At 34.4% G+C, this 13,419-nt stretch overlaps 2 protein-coding genes across 2 annotated transcripts in view; one reads left to right on the plus strand and one right to left on the minus strand.

The window, feature by feature from the left end:
* Positions 1–1,042, minus strand: part of LOC123550840 (uncharacterized) — a 33,573-nt gene extending 32,531 nt beyond the window's left edge. The window contains exon 1 of the mRNA XM_053524970.1: positions 745–1,042. Coding sequence (XP_053380945.1) covers positions 745–782 — 38 coding nt within the window. The 5' untranslated portion in view covers positions 783–1,042. The remainder of the gene's footprint in view (positions 1–744) is intronic.
* The window catches only part of LOC123554315 (uncharacterized), a 90,560-nt gene that overhangs the window by 16,363 nt on the left and 60,778 nt on the right, over positions 1–13,419 (plus strand). The gene's annotated exons all lie outside the window — the stretch shown is intronic.

Genomic DNA, 13,419 nt, shown 5'->3' on the forward strand with positions numbered 1-13,419 from the left:
GAAGTGAAAGAATTTTCAAAATCGGAGTAAAAAAGAGAAAGTTATGAGCATTTAAATATTTGGTCAAATTTGCGGCCATTTTGTTTCCATGGCAACAAAAAGCAAAATGACGGATTTATTAAATTTTAAGACACACATTTGAACTGCATTTACTTATTACTGTAAAATAAAGTCACTACTTTTTCCAGCTATGATGAAAGAAGTCATCATGTTTTACACCTTACTCCCAAGAAACATATGAAAATTAGTCTTTCAGTAGGTTATTTGCTAAATAAAGTATTCAGCAGTGTGTAAATGACGTTATAAACACACTAAAATGGCTGCCTCCATTATCAGCCAATTTCTTAAATTTCTAACTGCCATATCTTATTCGATAGTTGTCCGATTTTAAAAAATCTTTCAGCGTTATGAAAGGCTTGATGATGGCTTTCATTATTTTCAGGATTTCCTTACCCTTGAAGATATTATTAAATGCATTTTACTGATATCATAAAATGATAAACGGATATCACAAAAATGAATTATAGATATATCAGCATCCCATATATTACAACACTTCACAAATATTCCCTCATCCAAACACAATACAATTGAATTAAATGAGGGGGGGGGGGGTGACTTTTCATGCATATCTGCGTTAATTATTTAATTTCGGTTATATTTCAGATTTTTGCTCTTTAGATTTGATTTATAAATATTACTACATGTAAAGCCTTATAAACAAATAAATCAGAAACAACTTACCTCAGCAAACTTCCTTTTATAGATTTCAATTTATTCATTTATGATACAATTACATGAATTAAACACTTTTATGATCAAATGATACAGTTTCTTCCTTTCCTTGTCTAACGATAATGAAAACATGGCTTGCTCAAATACAAACATAAAGCGTAATATTTTGAATTACTTGAAACATTGATTATTGCCATGCAAGGTTTATTGGTATCAAATAAAATAAAATCGCACTGTGATGTTAGGATGTATTGTATGTAGTATTCTATAACCTTTTTCCTATCGATTTTCTTATAAAATCCGAACAACGGTATTGATTCGTCGCCATACTGAAACAATTTTAACGGCTTCTACCTTCAAAGTTTATTTCAAATGCTCTCAGCCTTTGTAGCGGTTGATGTGTGACAGCTTTATTATAAATTTATAAATACTCTGCGTAAACACTCAAGAACAAAAACAAACGCTACATCCATGTGTGTAGAAAAATGTGTCCAAAGGTTTTTCTTAAAGCATATATTTCTAAAAATGCATTATTTTCATTTCATTTATTGGCTAGCTGGCATTACAAATACCTTTGACCATTTACGATGTGTTATATCAATATTGTCAAGACATACATGTAACATAATAGAACATTTCAATAAGACATGAATACCGTACGTTCAGAAATTCAACTGATCCAACTAATAAATACATTAAAATATAAGAAGCAGTTAGGTCCTCGTAGTTTTTAAGCTTCGCTTATATATTTGGCACTTTTCTTTATACTATTTGAAAACTGTAGGACCCCAAACTGTGTAAATGATTATAAATGTTAAAACAGTCAAAAATGTGAAAGAATTTAACAACATTGTAAAAACTTTCCACAAACGTGAAACCTAATCGTTGTAAATGCAGTAAAACTAATAAAAAACGTCACAAATGCAAAAGCATTTGTTTTGGTCACAGACGTAAAAAAAAATTCCTACAAATATGAAAATAGTTTTCGCAGTCACCTTGAAAGTTTTATCTAGACCAAAATACTACGTTGTTTATATACTGATACAAAGGAAAACTTGATCTTGAGTGTTCTCAAAGCAGTGGGGATGTAGTAATGGTACGTTCGTTTAAATACGACGACAGTGCGAGGGATTCAGAATTCATGATCGAGAATTCTAATTTTCAAACTTATTAACTTATCTCTCCCACTTTTAATTTAAGCAAACCATTTCATTCTCTGGAGTTAGAAACAATTTCAAATTAGCTGTATGCTTATTGCAACACATCATTATTTAAAGTGGAACCCCTCTATAACCAAGAGTTATCAATTTTAGTGTCAATTTTCCGCCAAACTACGTTGAAAACGGGCATGCATATTCAGAGGAAGACTTGTTTTTTGACAAATCAAGTTAGCTCACATAATTTAGTAGAAGGTCACCAGTTTAATTCTTGATTAAAGATTGGATACTCCTTCAGCTGAAAACTGAAAGGGTTATTTTTCAAAAAGCTGTTTTAATGTACAAAAGTATAAATGATAAAGCTCCCGTTTACTTCAGAAATACATTTGAGCCACACCATGAGAAAAGCAACATAGTGGCTTTGCGACCAGCATGAATCCAGACCAGTCTGCGCATCCGTTGGTTTTCTCGTGGCACGGCTCATTTACTTTCAGTCAGAACTTTGAGATCTACTTCTAATTTACACCTTTGACCTCTGAAAACCTCTACTGAATTATTCTGAAAGTCCTTTGTCTATCCTTGGCTCTATTAGCTATAATTTGGTTTACATTAAATTTCATCTTACAAAACGGAAAGTGGAGAGTGGAATGACGTCTTGAAAATTGCTTCTGTCGTGCCCTTAAAATACTTTGGTTTTACAGTTACAAATTGACAAGTAGTATTTAAAGACATTTCCTTGATTATTTTCTACGGACAGATCTTTTTTAATTCTTACTTGTATCTACCACAATATTTGAGAGGCACCATGAGAAAACCAACATAGTGTATTTGCGACCAGCATGAATCCTGACCAGCCTGCGCATCCGCACAGTCTGGTCAGGATCCATGCTGTTCGTTAACGGTTTCTCTAATTGCAATTGGCTTTGAAAGCGAACAGCATGGATCCTGACCCGACTGCGAGGATGCTGGTCTGGATCCATGCTGGTCGCAAATGCACTATATTGATTTTCTCATGGCGCGTCTCATTTATCGATTTCAGCGATCATTATGATATGTCACCATGCCCGTTAAATAAATATGACAAATTGATTAAATTTTCACATCAATACAATAACTGCCTCAGTCGGGAATCGATCCGACTTCAACTCATCCCATATTTGAAAGGAGCTGTCTAATGACAACACGCTAAACAATTTGATACCCTTCCACCTAGTACTCTGGCTTTTACAAAAAAAGCTTTGATGGAAAAGGAGCATACTTTTGAACAATTAAGTCGAAGTCACGGAAACTGGCTCAGCGACAGCCATTTCATCCACCCAACTATACTAATACATTTTCATGTAGCTCACCCTGACAAAAATTTTAACAAATGCCACTGCTGACAATCAAGTGACATCAGTAACATTTTTACCGCTCACCTGGCCTAGCTCTTATCTTAGTTAGCACAGTATCCAATTTGGCCTAGATTTCATAGAGACAAACATTCTTACCACGTTTTATGTACATCAGGTAGATCATAAACCAAGCTTTTGAACGTTTTGACCTAGTGACATAGTTTTAACCTCAGGTATCCCACTTTCGAACTTTACCTAGATTGCCTACAGATGAACATCTGACAAAGATTTATGATGATCAAGTTGAAAAAGCGGCCTCTACAATGTTAACGATCTGACTTAATGACCTAGTTTTGACCTCAGGTTGTCCAGTTTTGACCTTGGCCTAGATTTAATAGAGACAACAATCCAGAAATGTTCCAAGAAGATCAAATTGAAAATGTGGCCTGTAGAGTGTTTACAAGAGTTTTTATATGATTTAATCTAGTGATTTAGTTTTTGACCTCTGGTAATCCAGTTTTAAACTTGACCTAAATTACAAAGGGACAAACATTCTGACAAAATTTTACGAAGACCAAACAGAAAATGTAACCTCTGGAGTGTTGACACGGTTTTTCTTTGATTTGACCTAGTGAACTAGTTCATGACCGCAGGTAACCCAATTTCAAACTGGACTTGCAGTGGTTGATGAAACACAAAAATAGACACATGGTGATGACAACAGCTCACCTTGAGTACCTTCTGCTCAGGAGAGTTAAAAATTAGACATACTAACAAAGAGGGCCAAGGTCCCTGACCTGAGTAAAACAACATAACAGTGTAAACATATTTGACATAGTGACTTAGTTTTTGACACCAAATGACCCAGTTTCAAACTCAACCGGGTTTTTAAGGAGACAAATATTTTGTAAGTTTCATGAAGACTGAAGCAAAGATGTGGCATCTAGAGTGTTAACAAGATTTTTCTTCAGTTTTGCCTAGTGACCTGTTTTTGACCTAATCTGACCCAATTCTTAACAAACAAAACAACATTTTATTCCTTAAAAATTCGCTTAAAGTTCCACAATACTTTTAATTGTCTGTCAAAAATAAATAAAATAGCCATCCAAATAGAGAATATGCGTAATAACATTGTTATCCACTTTCAATATTGCATAATTATGAACTTTCAACGTTACGTGTCACAAAGGGACATAATCTAAAACAATGGATTCAGTAATACTTCCTACTATATAATTCAACAGAGAAATATATGAGAAAGCAATTTTAGCACAAGCAACATTAGTATATTTTATGTTAAAACAAAATAATGTGATAATAGTAGTGTATGGCTTAAAGTAACAGAGCTTTATCAGTCACTTCTGTTCTTATAAATTTAGTTTCAGCTTATATCCTGAATTCACATTTTTAAAAGTTTATTTTATTCAAGTTCCCTTGTTCTTCTTTCTTTTTCATATTTTCTGTTGTTTCTTTACACTAATTTTGTTGGCTTTCCATTCTGTAGCCAGCTGCTCTCAAGAAGGAAGCATGTAAAACACAAATCAAACATTGTCAATTGATAAAAGAGATCCTAACAAAAAAAAGCAAAAAGAAAAAGAAACGCTTTCATATCAGAAAGGAGGCAAACTTTATAAATAAAATCAATATTTCTCCAACAAAATGGACATACTTCTGAATTAAGGGTTGAACTAGAACTTCCATGTTCAGGCCCATGTGACCTTGACCTTTGATTGAGTTACCCTAAAATCAGTAGGGGCCATCTACTCTGCATGTCCAATCACCCAATTAAGTTTCAACATTCTGGGTCAAATGATTCTCAAGTTATTGATTGGAAAGCGTTTTCTATGTTCAGCCCCCTTTGATGGTGTGACTCCAAAAACAATAGGGGTCATCCACAATGTATGTCCTATTTTCCTATGAAGCTTGAAGGTTCTATGTCAAATGGTTCTCAAATTATTGACCGGAAAGGGATTCCCATGTTCTGTCTGCTGCGACCTTGACCTTTAATGGAGTGATTCAAAAATCATCTTCTCTGAATGTCCTATCATCCTATGAAGATTAAGCATTCTTGGTCAAGTAGTTTTCCATGTTCAGGCCCCTGTGACATTGACCTTTGATGGAGTGACCCAAAATCAATAGGGGTCATGTACTCTGCATGGCCAATCATCTTATGAAGTTTTAACATTCTTGGTCAAGTAGTTCTCAAAGTTATTGATCGAAAAGTGTTTTGTATGTTTAGGCTCCTGTGACCTTGACCTTTAACATAGTAACCCCAAAATCAATAGAGGTCATTTACTTTGCATGACAAATCATCCTGTGAAGTTTCAACATTCTGGGTCAAGTGGTTCTCAAGTTATTTACCAGAAATGGATTTCCATGTTCAGGCTCCTGTGACCTTGACCTTTGATGGAGTGACCCAGAAAACAATAGGAATCGTCTACTCTATAAGTCCTGCCATCCTATGAAGTTTGAAGTTTCTAGGTTAAACGGTTCTCCAGTTATTGATCGGAAATAAAGTGTGACGGACGGACGAAATGACGGACAGGGCAAAACAATATGTCTCCCCAAGTGCGGGGGGTGGGGGAGACATAAATATTTTCAGTTGTTTCTATACAGAGTTGATATGAAAATCAGACCGATTACTTTTGACAAAGAGATCTGCAAAATGTTCTATGCAGTAATATATAAATAGCCAGTCCCATCCACATGTGGTCATGTATATGTGACCAACCAAGTAGCTTGTTATAGGGTGGCATGGTTTAAGTTACCAACCGAGTAGCTTTGTAGAGGGTCACCAGACGGTCAAATCAGTGAAATCAAATCATATTCTGACATTCGGTTAGCAATAAGGCGTATACATTGTTATATGTAATACGCCTATGCTGAACCGATTTAGCATTTCAAGATTGTTCCACAGCTTCAACTAGGTTTTTTAATGATTCAACCTATTGGCCTAGTTTTTTTTTTACTTCTATTAATTCAGTTTTGAACTGAATCCATAAACATATAAACACTCTAATAAAGTTTCATGATGATTACGCAGAAAATGTAGCCTCTGAACAAATAACAATGATGTCTAAGATTTGACCAAATTACCTAGTTTATGATTCAAAATGACCAAGTAATGGTCTTGTTAATGATTTTATAAGGCAGCTATACTGACAAAGTTCAGTTAAAGTTAGATAAAATTCTGACCTCTGAAGTGTTAACAACTTATCATTAAAATAGTTGACAACAAAACATGATGATGATGGACCGCATGCAATAACAATAGCTAACCATAGGTACTGTAAAATCATTTAATATTGCGGGTGTAACATGTTGTGGTTTGGCCCCAAAATACTATCTCATTCAGATATTAAATCATGGATTTTCACTTTCCAAGATAATAGAATGGAGACTTTACCTGTTCCTTGGGATTTGATTTTGTGAACTGATACATCCGCGAAAATCCACACAAAAATATCCACACAAATACTTCTTATGATTGCACAGTATACCATGCTCTGGAAAGCTAACAATTGAATTCCCACAATCGGAACTTAAGAAAAAAGATGGAGACCCCTGAAAATAGTGAAAATTGTGCAAATTATGCAGCTAAACATGTTGCATCTAACCACCATATTGTGCAAAGTTTTGGCCACTTTTTGTGAGCTGCAATAACAAAATTATTGGTTTCTTTTCTATGCATCTTTCAAAACAAATTTAAATGAAAATCCTGGACATGATAATTTTTCAAAATTTCAGATAAGTCCACAATTCTGGACAGCATTTATGTAGCATTTCGAAAAAGTACATATATGAACTGAAGTAACAATGATTAGTTATAGAAAGAGCAGCGACAGAGATGACTAACGATGATCCTTAAGTCCACATTTTTCATATGCCAAAAACAATGCAAGTTAATTTCTGAATTATACCTTGCAAATCTTTTACAAATAAATCTTATTTGTGTTGTTGTGGTAACGAAAATTCTAAAGCACCCATACATCATGAAAATATAGAAGTGTGATGAAACCAAAAATATACGGCTAAGTTACTTTTCCGTTAAATAATTTTAAACTGTTACTAAATATTCAAATGTATGATGTTTATAAGTGATAAACATAATGTGTTGCGTTAATGACTTTGAAAAACACCATGCACGACGGCGTCATACTGCTTTCATGACGTTCATAACGTCACGTCTCAAAATGCCTCCGGTAACTAAAAAGCATTGTAACTCTTGAAATATTGGAGATAATTACTTCAATTATTCCGATTTGGGAGGCAAAACAATGTCTTCGTGAATTGTTGTCTCAATTTTTATTATTTTATCACTAATTAAGGTTTTCTCACGGAACGGTCCATATCCAATTTACCCGAGCAACGTCACGTACATTGCATCATGGCGTCATAATGTCATGACGTCACGATATATATGTAGAAATCTATGTCAAATAGTTCTATATGACATTTCAAGATTTATTTTAGATTTTATTTCGATGGAAAGTATATCTTTATGATCCTGTAAGTATTTATGTACATCTTTATCTTTACTGAAGTAAATTTTGCAAGACATATCATAATAAACACGTTCTCTGGTTACACTACTTGCTGTATACCATTGGTCTTAATTCCACCAAACATCACGAGTGAGTAAGTGCATTACTTACATGTGTTATGTTCACACCACAATATTGAGATTAAATCAGGTAATTAATAGAGAAAATCGCTTTTACAAATGATGTTATGAATGAATGTTGAATCTGAGAACCATTTCTTTTTGTGTTGTCCAGTTTCATTCTGAAATTCGTGGAAAATATCTTTGACCAATTTCGTGGCCAAATTTGAATAACATTTGTGTCGACATGTAGTAAGCGTCTGTTATACAGAATATATAGTCATATGAAAGGTGTTTTTGTAAAAAGGTCCTATACCCTTGACAGCACTAGCCTACTGTTTCTTTAAACATGCATATCTGGTTTTCATTTTATTGTAGTATTGCCATTAAAATGTATGACTTGACCATATTTTATTGACACATGGTTATTTATTGACACATGGTTAGATGCTAGTAGGCAATATATAATGCCGATTTGAACTGAACTTCTGAAACCAGGAAAAAAGGTTATATAAAACCATAGGAAAATGACAGATAATCTTTAAAGAATGGGTATGGTCGTCTTGCTGTTGTTCATTAATAAAATGTAATTGAGTCCCGCCATGAGAAAACCAACATAGTGGCTTCGCGACCAGCATGGATCCAGACCAGCCTGCGCTTCTGCGCAGGATCCATGCTGTTCGCTTTCAAAGCCTATTGCAATCAGAGAAACCGTTAGCGAACAGCATGGATCCTGACCAGATTGCGCGGATGCGCAATGTTGGTTTTCTCATGGCACGGCTCAATTATCTATCAAATTCACTTCTGCTATGGTGTCCAAGAGATTAGTATTTCGTTGAAGAATGATACGCGATGTTTTGTACTAATAATCTAACAGTAATGCACACAAATTTAGATAACAGTTATTCATTATAATAACTATTAAATAAGGTTACATATGTATAATAAATATTATTACATACAGACAAATAATAATAATAATAATAATAATAATAATATAGAAGTGAATATTTTGTGAGGGATACAATGAACTTTAATAGGTTAATCATTTGGGATTGTTATATATACATTAGATAGTTGGCATAACATGATCAGTGTTTAATACTGGTGTTTTGGGGTAACGTAGTTGTGACTTGATATTGTAAGAAAAAGTAATTTGAATTAAAGCGACACCCGTTTATAGCAGATCAAATATGTTTAGATATTTACAAAGGCTTAAAAATAATAGATGTTGCTCCAATGAAAGAATGAGGATTAATAACGATTGTAAAGGAACGTGTCGAATCGGCTTTTACTGACGAAACCTCACTAGCCAACTTGGAGACAATGGGAACATCCTCGCTAACTCAAGGGCTGCTGGCTTTTATCCATTATGGTCAACAGTATACACCACATACACGTGTTTACTTTCCCGAAACGAAATTTTTGTTGCAAATACATTTACCAGCATGTACAGAATAAAAGAAACATATGGTCGTGTTTTTAATATTTAGACTGTTCTAAATGTCACATATTTGCAATATACTGTGTCTAAACCAGCAAACACTTTACGACACTGATAAATTTCAATGTATCTGAATTTTATGGTCATTATTCTAAACAATGCAACATGTACTAGCAACGTAAATTTTTATGTACTTCTGCATTCAAAGCTTGAATTTTAACATCTTTTTGATATCTTTCTTTTACTGTAGCATTCAAGTTCGTGAAATTTTATTCGCTAAACGCATCAAATGTTTGTATATTTTTACTTTGTTTAGGAAGTATATAAACCTAAACACCGTAAGCCTTGTTCGAAAACTGATAATGATGAAAATTTTTATTCCATCATATGGGAAAATTCGACCCATCGTGAAAATCACCACAAAAGCCGATAATCACGCCATGTACCCGGATAATCTTAACTCTGTTCAGCGACCCTAACTCAGTGCCAACATGGCTGAAAGAAAGAAGATGTATGTAGTTAATTTCCTTGTCTTTTTTCATGTTTTTATGTGAGTATGCAATGTTAGCGTAAAACTTTTGATAGTCATAATATCCTGTATTGATAGCATGTTTTGTGTACTAAATATTTCAATCGAAATGTCACATTATGTGGCTGGAATTCATTAAAATGTACTCAAAAAAAGTCTTCAAAATGAACATGTTTTATGTTTCTAACTGTTTTAAAGTATCAGAAATTGCAGTAAGACCTTAGTTATTAAATGTATTAGTTCCATAAATATCTCTTTGACAGTGTTTAACAGTATCAAAGTTTGAAATTGATTTTTATAGCTTAAAAATTGTATTGATTATGAGGTGGGTTTAAATTTGCAGATAACTCCTAACTGGATTAGGAAACAGTGCTGGATAAATACGAACTTAGAATGGATAAACACCTAACCAAACGAAAACGGCTGTTCGTCTGTGCTTTTTTATGGACTGTTGATGCTCGAAGTTCTTTGATCTACCCACCCCTGCAGGGATGTGGGATTCCTATGTCCAACTTATCCGACTCGTGATTTTTTTGCCGGCGGACAAGTGCATTTTTCATTCTGTGTGTCCGCGGACAAGCATACTTTTTCAGGTATAAAACTAGAGCTATCACTAAAGGTGATGAATGTACCCCCCTCATGCACTGACACAGTACATTGCAATTTGACGCACACAAGATTGCATAATTATGTGGACTGTATGTATATAGACTGTATGTATACAGTATAGTAACAAAAAACAAAGTCCCATAACTATGTAGAATATTTATCTAAAAGAATGTAACATGCAGCATGCACAACTAGGGTTGGTACTGATCACTTGTGTGAAGTTTCATTAAATTGTGTGTAAGGGTTTGGTAGATTAGGCACGCACAAGATTGCATATGCAGACTGTATGTACATAGTATGTTAACAAGAAACAAAGTCCCATAACTCTGCAATTTTTGTCGCTGAAAGAACCTAACATGCCCCATGCACAACTACTATTGTTACTGATCACTTGTGTGAAGTTTCATTAAATTGTGTCAAGGGGATGAGGAGAGATGGTGCGCACAAGATTGTGTCTATGTATATAGTATAGTAACAAAAAAACAAAGTCCCATAACTCTGCAATTTTTTTTTCTGAAAGAACCTAACATGCCCCATGCACAACTACTGTTGTTACTCATCACTCGTGTGAAGTTTCATTAAATTGTGTCAAGGGGATGAGGAGAGATAGTGCGCACAAGATTGTGTCTATGTATATAGTATAGTAACAAAAAAACAAAGTCCCATAACTCGGCAAATTTATTTTCTGAAAGAACCTAACATGCCCCATGCACTACTACTGTTGGTACTCATCACTTGTGTGAAGTTTCATTAAATTGTGTCAAGGGGATGAGGAGAGATGGTGCGCACAAGATTGTGTCTATGTATATAGTATAGTAACAAAAAAACAAAGTGCCATAATTCTGCAATTTTTTTTTCTAAAAGAACCTAACATGCCCCATGCACAACTACTGTTGGTACTGATCAATTGTGTGAAGTTTCATTAAATTCTGTCAAGGGGATAAGGCGAGATGGTGCGCACAAGATTGCGTCTACGGACAGACGGCCAGACAGACAGACAGACAACCTGAAACCAGTATACCCCCTCCCCCTTACAACTTTGTTGTCGGGGGGTACAATGAGAAAACATAAAATATCATTTAGATTGTGTGTTGCTTCAAGTGTATGGAGGTGATACAGATAATGGGTTCTTTGACTAGGTCTCGCGCACACTGTAACTCGGTGACTATGATAAAATATCAGAGAAGATTTAGATACAAGAAGATTTATCTAACGTCGGATAAGTATAAATATATAACTCTAGCTTAAAGCTATTTTCCGGCAAACACATGTAAATAAGCTCAACATAAGTAAATCAGCTGTAATAAAATGCAAATATGTTAAAGCACATTAAAGCAAATAAAGCACCTGGCGCTAGGTAGATAAGAAACAAATCACAAATTATCGATCACACACATGTTACAGCGCATTAAAACAAAATAGAACTTAGGTACTAGCAAATAAAAGGAAAAAGTAATTTACCACATACAGATTTAGCACATTTAAAGCAACATAAAAAAAGATTAGCTGACACTACACAAAAATAAGAAGAGTCACATTTTACAACATGCATTTAAAAAAAAACATAAAAGAAGAAATCATATACGTGCTAAAGGGAACGTAAGAACTACTTAAAGTAGCTGAAGAAAAATATTTGCATCATCAGCATATAGCATTCTGTAACTAAAATAAAAAAAGGAAAACAAGGGTTACACACAGAGAACTAAAAGGACATTTAAAGACATCAGAAACGTAAACAACTTTAAAAAAGTATTATGACAAGTTTGCAAGTAGAATTCCAACTGCTGAGACAATAAGTCACTGTCAAAGGAAATATTTGAGACAGTAGTCAGCCAAATTAAAATCAAAAGCACACAGAGATCGCAAGTATGATTAAAACAAGTCGAAACGTTTTAAGAGTCTTTCTTTGAATTCATCTGGCTTTGCACCATTGCGTGGGCAGGCAGTGTTTCGGGCAAGACCTCAAAAGATCCCGAACACTACTTACGCGATTTCAGACTTTTATAAACGTTAAAATGCAAATATTTCAACAGCTTATTTTTTACCACAGTTACTGTGATATGCTTTTCTTTTCATTGTCCTAAATAAAGAACTCGATCTCCAGTCTATTTGCGCTTTCATGAAGGTTTAGTATTACAAATCAGAGCAAGTGAAATTTGACTATGAACAAGTGGATTTTTAAGTTCCGTGGACAAGTGAAAAATGTAAGGATACCCACACCCCTGTCCCGTCAGTCCATGCATCACTCCCCCATCCCACCCCACCACACCCCCCCCCCCCCCCCCCCCCCACACACACACACTTTTCTTCCCTATTTACCATGTGAAAAAATATCATATTTAATAATTAATCATAAATCTAATCCCATTTAAACAATTTCAAAAATATTCCATTACACCTCTATAAAATCTCTTACACTATACGATATACAAGATTTGAAACAAACACAATTCTTCTCTGTGTGTGTGTGTGTGTGTGTGTGTGTGAAGGAGAGAGGGTTGGGGACTACAGAACTTCGAACATCGGTGGTATTAAATAATTTCTTATATAAATATAATAATTTTGACTTTTATACTGAGTTATTTTTTCAGATTTTTCCAAACATTGCTATCAGTTTGCATAAAATTAAAATTATAAAAAAATATTTGACTGTAGTGGGCATACATATAACATCTTGTAAAATTAATGACAAAGTTTGAAGACAATACCGCTTATAAAGTAATGTTTACAATAATCACACATGTACATGTCAACTCATTCATTTCTATAGAATACTAGTCAGTTAGGTGTTTATCCGTCACGCAATTTCGTGTAAGTTAGGTTTTTATCCATTCCTCGTGTAAACTGAGTTCGGTTTTTATCAACTCAAAGTTAGGTTTTTATCCCTTTTCTCGCTGTCAGTACATTTGAACATGTATTGTGTCAACATGCAGTGGGTTAACAACACAGTGTAAACGGGCCTATAAAGCAGCATATCTTTGCTTTCAAACAACAAAATAGTCGCGGCA

Source organism: Mercenaria mercenaria, chromosome 15 (assembly GCF_021730395.1).
Source record: "Mercenaria mercenaria strain notata chromosome 15, MADL_Memer_1, whole genome shotgun sequence".
NCBI classification, from domain to species: Eukaryota; Metazoa; Mollusca; class Bivalvia; order Venerida; family Veneridae; genus Mercenaria; species Mercenaria mercenaria.